The sequence below is a fragment of the Ochlerotatus camptorhynchus genome, unplaced genomic scaffold, assembly GCF_037179485.1.
Source record: "Ochlerotatus camptorhynchus isolate MF236.1 unplaced genomic scaffold, CSIRO-AGI_Acam_v1.1 ptg000312l, whole genome shotgun sequence".
NCBI classification, from domain to species: domain Eukaryota; kingdom Metazoa; phylum Arthropoda; class Insecta; order Diptera; family Culicidae; genus Ochlerotatus; species Ochlerotatus camptorhynchus.
In genome coordinates this window covers 236,750-252,529 of record NW_027040800.1, presented here as the reverse complement: position 1 = coordinate 252,529, position 15,780 = coordinate 236,750, and the positions used below count along the sequence as shown (strand labels likewise).

The 15,780-nt window shown below is 46.1% G+C and overlaps 1 protein-coding gene across 1 annotated transcript; it reads right to left on the bottom strand.

Annotated features, from left to right (window-relative positions):
* Window positions 1-14,815: 14,815 nt before the first annotated feature.
* LOC135707449 (uncharacterized) lies at window positions 14,816-15,235 on the bottom strand. The gene has a single exon (XM_065229269.1). It carries the CDS (start codon window positions 15,233-15,235, stop codon window positions 14,816-14,818), a length of 420 nt encoding a protein of 139 aa, XP_065085341.1.
* Window positions 15,236-15,780: the final 545 nt, after the last annotated feature.

Genomic DNA, 15,780 nt, shown 5'->3' with positions numbered 1-15,780 from the left:
GGATAATGACGAATTTTCTCGAAGTTTTTTTGCTCATCGTATGCGAAGTTGTGGTGGTGTAACATTTAAACGAGAGTTTCGTTTGCGAATTATTTGTTTCGTTGGTCAATTTTGAGAATTTCGGCAGAATTTCTTACTCATCAATATGGCAACAAGTTTGCGTGTGCTGTCTCGTCAAGAACGTTTTTGCATTGACACGATGAACAACCTCATTAGCCTGATAACCAATTACGATGAGCAAAGGGACACCTTATTTCTCGAGGGATGGATGCAGCGGCTAGAGAAAAACTTTGCCGATTTTCAATCGAATCGCTTGCAGATGGAGCTACTTGAGGATCAGGAAGAAGATGCTGACGCAGCTGAAACAGCTGCACCTGATGAGGATGGGTACAGGAAAATTCGGGGTGATTTCGAACGAAATTACATGAAGGTGTATGGGTTTATCGCTTCTAAACTTAAACCAGAACCTACTGCATCGTCGTCAAATGTCGTGGCACCCAGGGTTACAGTTGCTGACTCATCATTCACTCGAATAAGGTTACCAGAAGTAAAACTTCCCACTTTCGATGGTACCCTAGCAAATTGGCTTACCTTTCGTGATGCTTTTGTAAGCCTGATCGATAGTAACCCTCAACTGAAACCAATTGACTAATTTTCGTACCTTATTTCCTCTCTGGCTAAGGAAGCGAAACGGGTGATTGAGTCGATTGAAATCACCTCAGCTAATTACTCAGTAGCTTGGGGACTGCATGAGAAGAGGTTTGATAACAAGAAACTTGTCGTGAAGACATACATTGAGTCTTTGCTTTCCATCGAACCGATGCGCAAGGAATGCTGAATGAATTCGAGCGCAACTTAAACATGATCCAAAAGATTGATGTCCAGACCGAAGGGTGGAGTGTACTTCTCGCGTATATGCTTTGCGCACGCTTGGATTGCGCAACGCTCAAGCAATGGGAACAGCATCACAAATCTACCGAAGTTCCAAGGTGTGAGGATGTGATTGAGTTTTTGCGCGGACATTGTTCTATCCTGCAGTCTTTATCATCGTCGAAGCCCTGCACTGCAGACCTGCCCAAACTCGAACCAGTTCGGTCGCAGAAACCGAAGTTTAGCCATGCAGTAACTACTAACTCATCATCGAAATGCTGTCCATTCTGTACACAGTCCTCGCACTCGCCTTTCCACTGCGAGACTTTTCGCAAGCTTCCTGTTTCCCAACGGTTCGAAATAGTGAAGAAAAATTCGCTGTGCATAAATTGCTTCTCGCCATCCCACCTCGTTAAGCAATGCCCGTCCAGTTGCTGTCGAGTATGTGGACAAAAACATCATACCATGTTGCACCAAAATACCACACTTCGTTCGTCGGATGCCATTCCGAATCCCAAACCACCAACAACACATAACCAATCTCAGTCCACTCGAAGTACTACAGCTGCTCCACCTCAGTCCGCCTCATCCCAGTCTTTGCAACTACCAAATGTTGTAATTCCGCCTACTTGTACCCCATCTACCAGCCATGTGTCGACCACCCTTCTCGGCAGTGTTCGAACCGTTCCTCTGACTGTTTTGCTGCAAACTGCGATGGTGAAGATCTCTGATATCAACGGGTATGCCGTGTGGGCTCGAGCTTTGTTGGATCCTGCCTCGCAGCTGAACTTGATGACGGAGCAGCTGTCACAGAAACTGAAGCTGCGACGTATCAAAACTCATCAGGAGATTGGAGGTGTAGGGAATGCCACTGTCGTTTCATCCTACGCTCGAATCGAATCACATTGTTCGAACTTCATCGCTGATTTCTCATTCCACGTACTACCGGGGATTACTCGCAATCTTCCTGCAAGGGCATTGAGTACCCAATAGTGGAGCATACCAGTTAATCTCGTTCTCGCTGATCCTACCTTCCATCAACCTGATCCCATCGACATGATACTTAGGATGGAGGTCTACTATGAACTCGTCGAAGAAGGTTTGGTCCGTCTTGGTCCGTCATCTCCGTCACCCACAATCAGCTTTGTCCACGTCTGCAGTATCAGTTCGCTCGAAGATCAATTGGTACGCTTTTGGGAACTAGAGTCGTGCCAATCTAGCAGTACCCTATCCATCGAAGAAACGCTTTGCGAAGCGCATTTTGCAGCTACAACTACTCGGGATGATACAGGACGTTTCGTAGTTCAACTGCCGAAAAGATCGACAGTCCTCTCAACACTCGGAAACTCCAAAGAGATTGCCACTCGTCGTTTTCTCGCTCTGGAGCGACGCCTGAACGCTAATCCATTGCTCAAGAAAGCGTATTCAGACTTCATTGAGGAGTATCATCGGCTAGGACACATGGAGGAAGTCACCGATTCGGAAGAACTAAAGCCCAATACTCTTTCGTATTATCTGCCCCACCATTGTGTCGTTAGACCTGATAGCCTGACTACCAAACTTCGGGTAGTATTTGATGCTTCGTGCGCTTCGGATACCGGAGTATCCCTCAACGACGGATTGATGGTCGGTCCCGTCGTTCAAGACGAGTTGGTGTCGATCACTTTACGGTTTCGGATCCCTCGGTACGTGATTGTGTCGGATATTGAGAAAATGTACCGGGAAATCCTACTTTTCCTGCTTGATCGGCGTTATCTCAAGATTCTTTGGTGAAATTCTCCATCGGAACCTTTGCGAACCTTCCAACTTACGACCGTGACTTACGGTACTTCGTGCGCTCCCTACCTGGCAACCAGGTGCCTCCAGGAAATCGCTAGAATTGGAGAAGCCACACATCCAGAAGCATCTAAAGTCATATCCAAGGACTTCTACATGGATGACCTATTAACTGGCGTTGATGACGTCCCAGTTGTTGAATCTGCTTCAGTCTGCTGGATTTTGTCTTCGAAAATGGTCTTCAAATTGTCCGGAGGTCCTAGAACACCTTCCAGCAGATCTACGAGATGAACGAACAGTTTTCAACCTTAATTCTTCCTCCGCTCCGATCAAAACGCTAGAACTGAAATGGCAGACTACGACAGACGATTTTCTCTTCAACGTACCCAAATGGAACGATACAGCTACAATCACCAAAAGAATCGCGCTATCGGATGCTGCCAAACTTTTTGATCCTCTGGGACTGGTCGGTCCGGTAATCGTACAGGCCAAACTCTACCTCCAAGACTTGTGGCGGTACCAGAAAAAATGGGATGAACCTCTCGACGATGAACTTCAGCAACGATGGCTTGAATTCCGGGAAAATCTCGAAGTTCTCCGGAATCTTTCTGTTCCTCGATGGGTTATACCAGTTATCAAACCAGTGTTGATTGAAATGCATGGATTCTGCGATGCATCAGAAAAGGCCTATGGCGCATGCATTTGCCTTCGTGCGGTAGCTGATGACGGATCAGTCAAAGTAAACCTCCTCGTCGCTAAATCAAAAGTAGCACCCTTTGGAGACTCTCGAAAGCAGAAACGGGTCTGCTTACCTCGGCTGGAACTTTCGGCAGCACTGCTCCTCGCACACTTGTTCCAGAAGGTGCAAAACGCCATCACTCTCGATACTAAGTCGTTTTTCTGGTCGGACTCCACTATTGTCCTCCATTGGCTAGCCTCTACTCCGTCCCGCTGGAAGACGTTTATTGCAAACCGGGTCTCGGAGATACAACATGCAACGGCTGGTGGATTATGGGCTCATGTCTCGGGCACAGAGAACCCTGCAGATATAATCTCTCGGGGAATGTATCCCTAGCAACTCTCATCGACCAAGGCTTTGTGGCACGGACCCGACTGGTTAGCGCATCCCTCTCGCTTTTGGCCTGCTTTCGTGCATACATCGGATGAAGATTTCATCATTGAAGACCTTGAAGAACGACCAGTTGCCCTAGCAATCCAGACTGTTAAACCAAATCCAATATTCGCTCTACGGTCATCGTAAACAGTGCTGCTGCGTTTAGTTGCGTGGGTTCGAAGATTTTCCTTCAATTCGAATCCTGCTAACCGTTGAAGGCACTAACGCCGTTCGTTGAACAAGGCATCCTGCGAGTTGGTGGCCAGCTACGTCACGCTACAATTTCTTCAGATCGGAAACACCCGATGATTTTGCCCTCCAAGCACCCGTTCTCCGAACTGGTCGCTCGATACTACCACCAGAAAATGCTACATGCAGGGCCGCAATTGCTAATAGCAAGCATCAGGGAGAAATTTTGGCCTTTGCGCGTTCGGAACCTTGCGCGAAGAATCGTATATTCCTGTGTCAACTGCTTCGGCTGTCGTCCAAGAATCCAACAGCAAATCATGGGCGATCTTCCGGCAGAACGTGTCTCTCCAACGTTACCGTTCTTGTGTACAGGCGTTGATCTGTGTGGTCCGATCAACTTTCGCTATCCTCAACGTAAGTCGCAACCGCTCAAGGGCTACGTTGCAGTATTCGTCTGCCTCTCGATAAAGGCAGTTCATATAGAGCTCGTGGGAGATCTCTCAACGGGATCGTTCCTTGCTGCCCTCAGGCGCTTCATCGCACGTCGAGGCAAACCAAAACTCATAGAGTGCGACAACGCACAGAATTTTCGTGGTGCTTCTCGGGAAGTAGCAGAACTTGCCAAGCAGCTTAAAGACCAGCAGTTGCAGAACGCCGTCACTCGGTCGTGTGGCGAAAACGGCATAGAATTTAAATTTATCCCTCCTCGTTCCCCAAACTTTGGTGGCTTGTGGGAAGCAGCCATCAAATCGTTCAAGACCCATCTTAAATCCACTCTTGAAAACTCGATCCTAACGGTCGAACAGCTGACGACACTTTTAGCACAAATCGAGAGTTGCATGAATTCTCGGCCTCTAACACAATTATCGACTGACCCTGAAGACTTAGATGTCCTGACCCCAGGGCACTTCCTAATCCATCGCCCGCTCACAGCCATTGCGGAACCTTCTATAGGAGACCTACCTCCCAACCGATTAGATGGTTGGCAGGAAGTTCAAGAATTCCTTCGTCGGCTCTGGAAGTGCTGGGCCACGGAATACCTGTCCGGGCTGCAGCCAAGAACGAAATGGACCCGCGAAAAGGACAACATCGCTATCGGAACTTTAGTTCTGGTGAAAGACGATGGACTACCACCTCTTAAATGGCGCTATGGCAGAGTGGTTCACAGCTTCAGGGGAGACGACGGAAACATCCGTGTTGTCATAGTGAAGACCAAGGCGCACAATTTCCAAAATTTGCGTGCTGCCCATCGACCAGTCATTACCACTCGCCCCAAGCGAAGCCACTGATGATCTTTGATGTACTTCGTCTCTTCCATCGCAGTGTTAACATTGCGCACCGACCGGGGGCCCGCGGGCATCCGGACTTTGTAAGTACGTTTGGTAAATGAATTTTCAAAAAAATTAAGGAATTTTTGTCCCCCACCATGGCCGGATGACGAACCCGTGCTCGGACGTACGAGCACAAGCGCTACGACCCACAACCACAGTGCAGGCAATTCGATTGATGGATGACGATTGATGGATGACGATTGATGGATGACGATTGATGGAGATATTAAAGGAAGAATGAACGAACGAGGCAGAAGATCGATGGACGAGAAGATCGACGGACGAGAAGATCGAAGAACAGCAGACGACCGTTGACCCGATGCAAGCAGCTCATCGATCAGGCTCGCTAACTGCAACCACACCCTAATAAATTTGTTATGGTTATTTTGCTTAACGACGTGTTTTGGGTATCATCCAAACCATATGTGAAAAAGTTCAACTATTTGGGTTATTGTTCATACATGGTTTTTGTTTATTAGGGCAGCTCATCGCACGTTCGGCATTCTCTAACGTAAACAGTTAACCGAAGAGTCACATGGTAGCCCAAGTAACAATTTTGGTTTTATGAGAGTTCTGTAGACCATGATTTAGACTTGTAGAATGCTATAAAACCGCTATAAAACCTGCAATGTTACTTGGGAGGAGACGAAGATACCCGAATTGAGTAGTTAGCAAATTATAATCAAATAGGGTAGATAGGTTAAAAACTAGGGTTTTTAACGGTGGCCGGCGTATGTTGAAGAATTACTTGGATAGTGAACCCTATTGAAATTATTCGGCTAGAATAGATTTTTCTCTTTTTCTCCAATGCAACACTTTCGTTGCTTATCAACCTTATCAGTTAGAGTAGGTATCGCAGATGAGCCAAAAGGCCTATTGAAATCGTGTTCCTTCGGTTTTCTACACACTCTCTCAGATACTGATCGTAAAGATATATAAGATAGCCAGAAATCAAACAAGTTAATCAAAAATATACCTTCAAATAGAACGCATCTACCGTGTTATCCTTACAAAATAACAGGCGAGCAATAAAAAGACAAGTGACCGTTTTCAAACCCCCCAGTTTCCCCGCGTAGTGTTAGTCGCAAATCCGAACAATGGCGTCGACCGAAAAGCAACGCCGCGAATTGATTTTGCGCAAGCACCTGGAAAATCCTCAATTCTCTCATCGGGACATCGGAAAACAACTCGGAATCGTGCAGTCAACGGTGAGTATAGTCATTAAACGTTACTTCGAAACTCTGAGCGTCGAACGGAAGGAGAAATGCGGTCAGAATTAGTAATCAGGATCACAAGCGTGTCGTGAAAGCGTTTAAGCGAAATCCCAATGCTTCGGTCAGGGATGTGGCCAAAAAGTTGAATCTGTTCAAGTCTTTTGTTCAGAGAGCCAAGGACCGGGAGGGACTGCATACGTACAAAGTGCAGAAAGCTCCAAATTGATACAAACGGGCCCGCAAACTATAAACCCAGATGCTGACGAAGCCTTATTGTCTAATCATGGATGATGAGACTTACGTCAAGGCGGACTTTCGGCAGCTTCCGGGGCTACTGTTCTTAACCGCCCAGCACAAGTTTGATGTTCCGGAGGAAGTAAGGAAGCAGAAACGTTCAAAGTTTGTCAAGAAATGCGCCGTTCGTGACTACCGGGATTGTAAACGGGGAGATCTACCTTAAGGAGTCTCTACAGAAGCGTCTGCTTCCTCTGTTGAAGCAACACGAGGGCCCTACGATCTTCTGGAAAATGAACCCCCCCCCCCCCTCCCCTAACGCACCGGAACTAAGGCCCTTCGAAAAATACTGGGCTATTTAGAAGCAGGCACTGCGGAAGCATCCCAAGGAGGACAAGTGGGTTTCAGTACAGAAGAAGCTGCAGCCAGATGTTGTACTGAACCTAATGAGTGGAGTTAAGCGTAAGGTGCGAGCGTTCGGCTATGGTATTGAAGTTGAATGAAATAAATATTTCAAAAGTTTGAAAAGGATCGGTCAACTAGGAAATTTTCTATAACGCTTTTTCCGTGATGCAATTTGATGTGGGACACCCTTTATAATTTATGATTTCGTTTGAATTGTAATGCAATTAATTTTCAAAATTTGTTCAATTTTTGCCCAAGTCGAACCGTGTCAAAATCGAACGGGTACTGTGTGTAGTTTACTGAAAACTACATTATACTATGCAGGATTTACAACCGATTGGAGATGCACTTCTCTTTAGTTCAGTTAGCCGGTGTTGCTAGTTCGTTGATCATTTCTTCACGTTTGCTGTAGCTCTGTCACTATTTATACAACAATCCTACTGACGGCAATCTATACGTGAACAGTTCCACACTAAAGCTGGGTTTAGACTAGGCCAGTCACTTGATCAACTCAGTTGAATTCAATTTGCTAGGAAAGTTGAGCCTGGTTCAATTTTTTTCAATTCAAGTGAGTTGATCAAGTCAACTGAATGGCATGGTTTACACGTTCAATTCTCGTTCAAGTCAGTTGAATTCATCTGACTTGATCAATTGACTTGCCCTGTCTAAACCCAGCTTAAATGACGAATCGATCTTCTCCGATTTGTATGAAACTTTGCATAATTGTTTGTTATGGTCAATCGGGTGTGGGACAAATGGTTGAAAGACAAAACGTCGAATGACAAAAGGTCAAATGATGAGGAGGAGGACAAAAGATCGAATGGTACAAAAAGGAAAAACAATTAATAATGACTATCTTCTAAAGTACTTTCAGTACTTTCAGAAGGGATTTCGAACTTTTTTAAAATGAAAAATCGGAATCACTTTGGGGAGCACAGACCAAAGAGATTCCGATTTTTCTGAAGTGATTAAATATTATCTGAAGGGGTTCCAAACATTTCTGAAGTGATTCAGTTCTTGAGGACGTGATTGCAAACTTGAGAGAATTGAGGAAGTTATTGCAAACTTTAGAGAATTAATACAATACTTTCCAAAGTTTTGTGAAGTGATTCAGTCCTTTCCGAAATTATCCAGTTCTTCAGTTCAGTAATTTCCGGAGTGATTCCAAACTTTTCTGAAATGATGTAGGGAAAACAGCCCTATTATTGCGGTACGTTAGAAGCGTTAGAAGCCAATTGTTGTGTATGGAGGTCGCCATACACAACAATAGGCTTCTAACGCTTCTAACGTACCGCAATAATAGGACTGTTTCCCCTAGTACTTTTTGAAGTTATTCCGAATTTTTTTTTTGAAAGTGATTCAGTACTTTCTGAAGTGATCATGTACTTTTTTAAAGTGATTCCGAACATTCCTGAAGATATTTAGTATTTTCCGAAGTGATTTCGAACATATCTGAAGTGATTCAATTATTTCCTAAGTTAGCTTTCCGCAATGATACTTTCCAGTGATTTAGAATTTTTCTGAAATATTTCCAATCTTTTCTGAAGTGATTCAGTACTTTGTGAAATGGCTCTTAGCATTTCTAAAGTGATTCAATACTTTCCGAAGTGATTCTAAACTGTTCTGGATCGATTCAGTTCGTTCAGAAGTGACATTTCTAAGGTGATGCAATACATTCCAAAGTGAGTCAATATATTCCGAAGTGATTGAAAACATTTCTGAAGTGATGCAGCACTTTCGGAAGTGAGTCCAAACAACTCTGAATTGGTTTACAACTTTCCGAATTGATTTAATTATTTTCTTAAGTGATTCAGTATTTTCCGAAGTGATTCCAAACTGTATTGAAGCGATTCAGAACGTTTCGAAATGATTCCGAACTATTCAAAAGTGAATCAGTACTTTCCGAAGTGATTTCGAGCGTTTTTAATATGATTCTATACCTCACCGTGAAAGAATTTTATATATTTTTTTTTAAGATTTTCCCATATTTACCAGTCTTTTGACGTAGGACTACGTCTGTGATTTATATATGGGGGTACACTTTGTGAGAACCAAAAATGGAACATGTAACAAAATTATGTAAGATTTTGAACGTTAATAACTCAGCTGCCCCTGGACCAATTTCAATAATTTGATCAATTATCGATCAGAAATATTTCAAAGCATTTGCACTAGGACTTTAATTTTTCAAAGTGTCACTGTTGACAATTGCACGAATGTGCAACTGTTGCTATGATAATAAAAATTCTCACCGATTTCCTGCGAAAAGCGATTTCCCTAGCATAGTTTTGAAAGTTGAATTTCATCCGGTCTCACCGAACGGTGTTTATTCAACCACCGCTTGGTGAGTGGTGGTGTTCTCCAGTACACAACGAAAGGCTGCCTGCAAGCAGCAAGCTGTAGCCCACATGAGCATCTATAGAAAGAAGAAGAAGAAGCCACACAGCTATTGATCGGAATCAGTAGCTTTTCATGAGTCGCTGTGGGCTATCTATGTTAAGCGCGTCATACTAAAGAGAATTTTACGGATAAAGAAAGACCACGCGAGTTGTTGCTCTACGTTGGGCGCTTCAACACGGGAGTGAAACATGGATGCGCAACGGAGTTGGGCGCTTCAGATGTGTACTTGTTACAATTGCTATGTTATGCTCTGGTTCGCAGTATTCTGGAATATGCTATACCGGTTTGGGCACCTTATCACGTGTCCCAGGTCATCCGCATCGAGTGAGATCAAAAACCATTAATACGCTTCGCACATCGCAACCTCCCATGGAACGATCCCTTGCATCTTCCAAACTATGTTATGTTATATGTTATGCCTCAGAAAATACAGGCGGTGCCAACTGGGATTGAACCAAGGCTTTTTGGGGTGAGAGGCAATCATGCTTACCACTATCCCGGCTTAGTGGTTAACATCCACGCCTCTCACGCTCAAGCAGCAGGGATTGCTTCAAAAAGCGACCCATCAGAAAAAAGCAACAATTGCTGATGCCATGGGAATACTCTCTCCAACGACACCATCAATCGTCCCAGAAATACCGACTCCGAGCAGTATTGAAGACCTTCAACGCGAAATCGCACTAGTAAGTTCAAGCAGATGTTCCGTCCACAAAGAAGCTTCCGGGACCGTTCACGTTCTCGCAATCGAAGTAGAATGGATCAACGCTACGACAACGAAGCTTCGTATGATATGTGCTGGTATCATCGTACATTCGGAAGAGAAGCACGTACTTGCAGAAAACCGTGCTCTTTCGGACAACCACCAAAATCCAATCAGCAATGACGCCATCTTGAACCTGCGTTGGAAGTTGGCCATAATTACCAACAGGCGAAATATATTTAACCCGTATGAAACCTACCAGCATCAAGTTGTTCGCCGCAAATGGAACGCCGATTAAAGTTTATGGAGAAACTCTGTTGAAAGTTAGCCTCGGGCTCCGGCGGGAATTTTTGTGGAAATTTCTTATTGCAGACAACAGGCATTATTGGTTCCGATTTCATCTGCTACCACGACTTACTTATCGACTTGAAGCGGCATCGTCTAATCGACAACACAACGAAGCTCGAAACAATGGCTGTTTTAACTCATACCAGTGAGTACTCGATAAAAACGTTCAGCACAACATCTCCTTATGCTGAATTGCTAGCTGAGTTCCCATCCATCACGATACTGGCACCGCCTGGCACAGTAAGTAAAACTTCCATAGTTCATCGCATCGAAACAACTGGCCAAGCAACATACGCTCGGCCGAGACGGCTTGCACCTGAAAAGCTCGTGGCAGCCCGAAAAGAGTTCGAAAACCTCATGAAACTGGGAATTTGTCGACCATCGTCTAGCAGTTGGGCTAGCCCATTGACATGGGCTAACCCAACTGCTAGACGATGGAGATTATCGATCAATCAAACAATCCCTGACAGATACCTTTTACCTTACCTGCAAGATTTTACCACTATTATACAGGGTGTAGCCGCACGGTATTCCATTTAAAGGAGTGCCGTTGCGGTTCTACTGAAAACCTCAATAAGCCCAGAAAACTACAAAGGTGGGGTGAGCTCGATCGTTCACTGTAAAGGGCCACCCACATTAGATCCGCACTTTGCCGCAACGCGTCCGATCCGGATCTAATGTGCGTAGGCCTTAAGGGAGTAGCTTAAGCGCCACCTCGTTAGAGGACTACTCGCTCGGATATCAATTGCCCGGGATGAGACTCGCCAAAGAAAAGGCCATAAGAAGGCCCTGACGAACGGTTTGCAGAACGATCCAACTCCCCTCAACTTTCCTAGCGTTCGAATTACTAGATGTCCGAATCAGTAAGCAGGCATGACTCACTCTACCCTAAATCTCCGCACGAAAGGAAGCGTTTACCCAACTAAAGCTTCTCATCACTGGTAGTTTCCTACACAATCCTCGAGATGGCGATTCCGTCACAGAAAGGGAAACGACCATTCATTAAAATGAATGGAACAAGACTAATTCAACGAACGAGCGCAAAAGGAGATTCCTCAGGTGAACTTCAACATCAATAACGCTAACACAGGTAGGGTTTCTACGAACACTTTGAAACATTGAGTTCTAACTCATGGTAACACAATTTATTTATTAAGACGATACTATTCTAGGCCCAGACTTCCCTACCTAAAGCGTGCGTTCTCTCTAACCAGAGCGTTCTTCCCTCCCGACGTCACATGTGCACATGGAAAACATTTAGCGGGTTGTACTCACGGTCTCGGTCTTACATGCGGTGGCCGGTGCGATTAAAATCCTGCGCAACCAGCGAAAAAAAGCGACGGTTGTCGATATTGTCGCGCACGATGACTCAGCTTACATGGGTTTTGCCGGTGCGATGTCCATGCTTTGCAACCGGCGAGAACAAACGACGGGTGTCGCTAATGTTGCGTGAGCTGGCTCAGCTCGCTATTGTTGGGTGGAGTTCTTTGTTGGTTTGGCTTGGCGGTTCAACCTCGTGTTCGACAGGCCGATGGTGAATCCACCTACCAGAGCGCGTTCGGTCTACCGACTCTCGAAAGGTCACGATTCCGGTCACGTGGTCGGATTCGGATGCTTTTACGACGGATGATTCGCTCCGGACCGGGCGCGATGTTGATGGCGCAGCCCTCCTTGGCCACACGATGACAATGGCCAGCAACGCTTGCCTGGTCTCCGGAAGTGTTCACTATACGAAACGTAGCTTTCCTGAACCCGAGAAATAAACCGTCGAACGGCTGTTGATGAAAAGGTTTAGAGAGAAACGCTACCTTTCCACGCACGACTTTCATACCTTTCTGTTCGATTTCTCGCTGCACCGATTTCACTACGGTAAACGGGGGTTTTTTTTTTCTTTTGGGAAAGGCTAACACAAGCTAAGCTGTAACGATCAGAGAAGTTAAAGAACACTGAGGAAACTACAAAGGGCAAGTCTAATCACTTTTTGGTTATACGCGACTACGATCACTTCTGACACGTTTCACCAGTCCAGGCAAAGTGAACGAGAAACTTTTTGGTCATCTGATAGGAGCCTGGGAAAACTCGCGTCTTCGAACGAAGAATTCGGGTTGGGTTTCCATGTCATCTTTCTGACTGTGACCTCTCGCTCCCACCAGAGCTTTCGTTGTGGGTAGACGCATCTGATGTAGCAGCTGGAGCGGTGCTACATCAGGTTATCAATAATGATGTACAGCCTTTGGGTTTTTTCTCGAAGAAATTCGATAAGGCTCAACTGAAATACAGCACGTATGATCGAGAGCTCACCGCAATCTATTTGGCAGTTCGACACTTCAAATTCATGTTGGAAGGACGAAGGACTGATCACAAACCGATAGTATTTGCATTCAACCAAAACCCGGACAAAGCCTCAAACCGTCAAGCTTGTCAACTAGACTACATCGGACAAATAACCACCAGATTTATTCTCACGAATTGCAGCCGTTTGCGCTATTCCATCGATGAACTTCGACGCTCTCGCTGCCGATCAAGAAACCGACGACGAATTACGAGCGATACTGGAAGGTAAATTGAAAACGTCGTTAAATTTAAAACAATTCACCATTCCAGGCAGCTCACATCATGCGACTGTTTCGGTGATCGCGTCCGTCCCTTCATCACGAAAAGATTTCGCGATCAGTTTCTTCAAGCAACACACAACCTTTCACATGCGATAGGCAAGCTAATGAGTCAGCGGTTCGTCTGGCCAAGTATACGGAGGGACAGCGTCAACTACACAAGAAGATGCCTGGAATGCCAACGCTCGAAGGAGGCCACACACACTCATCTCTCGGTCGGTACGCCATACCCGACGATAGATTTTGCCACATCAACATTGACATCGTCGGCCCCTTTCCACCAATCAACGGGGACCGATACTGCCTTACCATCATCGACATCATGCTAAGTGCCTCGTTCCACCAGTAAGCTGGGCGCCCCGTCTGTTCCTTGGCTCCGATTTCCTCGGCATGGTTGTGTCGCATGCCCTCGCTAACGATTCGGTCAACTCGTCCGCGCTTTGGTCTGGGACGCTGCTGTCTACCCGGAGAGCTTCTACAAAGAGATCCTTGTCGAATGCCTTCGTCTTCCACCTCCGCTTGCTTACTTTCGTTTTCCACATTGCCGTGTACCTAATCGCCTGATGGTTACTATGAGTGTACTCCTCACACACTGTCCAGTTCATACTTGCCACTAACGACGGACTCCAGAAAGTGACGTCGATAATGGATTCCCTACCATCTTTGCGGAAGGTGCTGATGGTTCCTTCGTTGGCCAGACTGACGTCCAACTTTACCAGAGCTTCCAGCAGGCTATACCCTCTTGCGTTGGTACATCTGCTTCCCCAGTCCACTGCCCAAGCATTGAAATCTTCTTCAATGACGATTGGTCTCCGTCCGGTGAGCTCCCCGGTGAGTCCATCTAGCATCTGGTGAAACTGCTCCATTGTGCATCTCGGGGGTGCATAGCAACTACACACGAAGGTTCCATTATTTAATGTTGGCGATCACAAAACCTTCGTAAGAGCTCGTCACCACTTCTTGTATGGGATACCTGCCCATAACTTGTATTGCCGCCATCCCTGCTCTATCGGCCACACAGTTATCGTTATCGGGAGGGACTCGATACGGCTCCGCAATCATTGCAACGTCGCACTTTGTTTCCGTTGTCGACTGCCACAACAGTTGCTGTGCTGTGTCACAATGATTGAGATTTATTTGGGTTATCTCCATTACTATTGGCCCGCTATTGCCTTTTTGTAAGCTGGGCACCTGAAACTTCCCGTCATATGACCGTTTCCGTCCTCCTTTCTGCATAGCATGCACCTCGGTTGCTTCATACAGTCTTTAGCAACGTGCCCCTTCTCTCCGCATTTCCTGCACAGATCAGATCTATCAGGGCCTTTACAGTTTCTCGCCTGGTGACCAAAGTTCATGCACTTAAAGCATCTCTCCATTTGCTTGGTAACCCGAGGGATAGCTTTCAGGGGGCATACTGACCACCCAACTTTGACTCGTCCTGTCTTCAGCAACTCGTTAGCTGCGTCCGTCGCAAGTCGTATCGACGCCGTTTGTGTACCACCGTACGCGTTCCTCAACCGGATTGTCATAGGCACATCTCCCAGATTGCCTTGCACCTTCAGCGAACATCGTACCTCGTCTTCCGTTGTGATCTCATCCAGATCCTTGCACTCGACCACTGACTACTGCGATAAGGCTCTTACGTTCGCGTCCTCGCCAAGAGATTTCTCGACGAGTTCCTTGAAAGCTGAACTCCTCACCGACGGGTCCTTCTTCAGCTCGAAGAGCATCTCGCCTTTCTGGGTGCGCCTGGTTTTCACCACGTTCTCGCCTAGTTGCTTCAACTCCGGATCCTCTCTCACTTTCCGGAGGAGTGCTGCGTATGTCGTTTTGTCTTTCGCCTCGATAACCAGAGCGTCGCCCTTACTTCTCTCTCTACGATGCCTGGGGTTTTCCTTCTTCTTGACTTCCTTCTTCCTCTCTTCGTTCCTTTGTTCCTCTTCCTTCCGTTTTTTCCTCTTCTCCTTTCTCCTTCTGGTTTTCGACTTTACGCCAATCACTGTCTTCTCCATCTTCTTGCTCCTTGTCCCCGTATTCGTCATCTTTGTGTTTTTTGGGGTCCTTTTCGTCTCCTGGCATTTCCCTATCTCTTTTCTCTGTCTGTCTGTCTGTCTGTCTGTCTGTCTGTCTGTCTGTCTGTCTGTCTGTCTGTCTGTCTGTCTGTCTGTCTGTCTGTCTGTCTGTCTGTCTGTCTGTCTGTCTGTCTGTCTGTCTGTCTGTCTGTCTGTCTGTCTGTCTGTCTGTCTGTCTGTCTGTCTGTCTGTCTGTCTGTCTGTCTGTCTGTCTGTCTGTCTGTCTGTCTGTCTGTCTGTCTGTCTGTCTGTCTGTCTGTCTGTCTGTCTGTCTGTCTGTCTGTCTGTCTGTCTGTCTGTCTGTCTGTCTGTCTGTCTGTCTGTCTGTCTGTCTGTCTGTCTGTCTGTCTGTCTGTCTGTCTGTCTGTCTGTCTGTCTGTCTGTCTGTCTGTCTGTCTGTCTGTCTGTCTGTCTGTCTGTCTGTCTGTCTGTCTGTCTGTCTGTCTGTCTGTCTGTCTGTCTGTCTGTCTGTCTGTCTGTCTGTCTGTCTGTCTGTCTGTCTGTCTGTCTGTCTG

What these genes read in the sequence shown, in the direction of transcription:
- LOC135707449 (XM_065229269.1), bottom strand. Translation starts at nt 15,235, where the DNA reads ATGACGAATACGGGGACAAGGAGCAAGAAGATGGAGAAGACAGTGATT.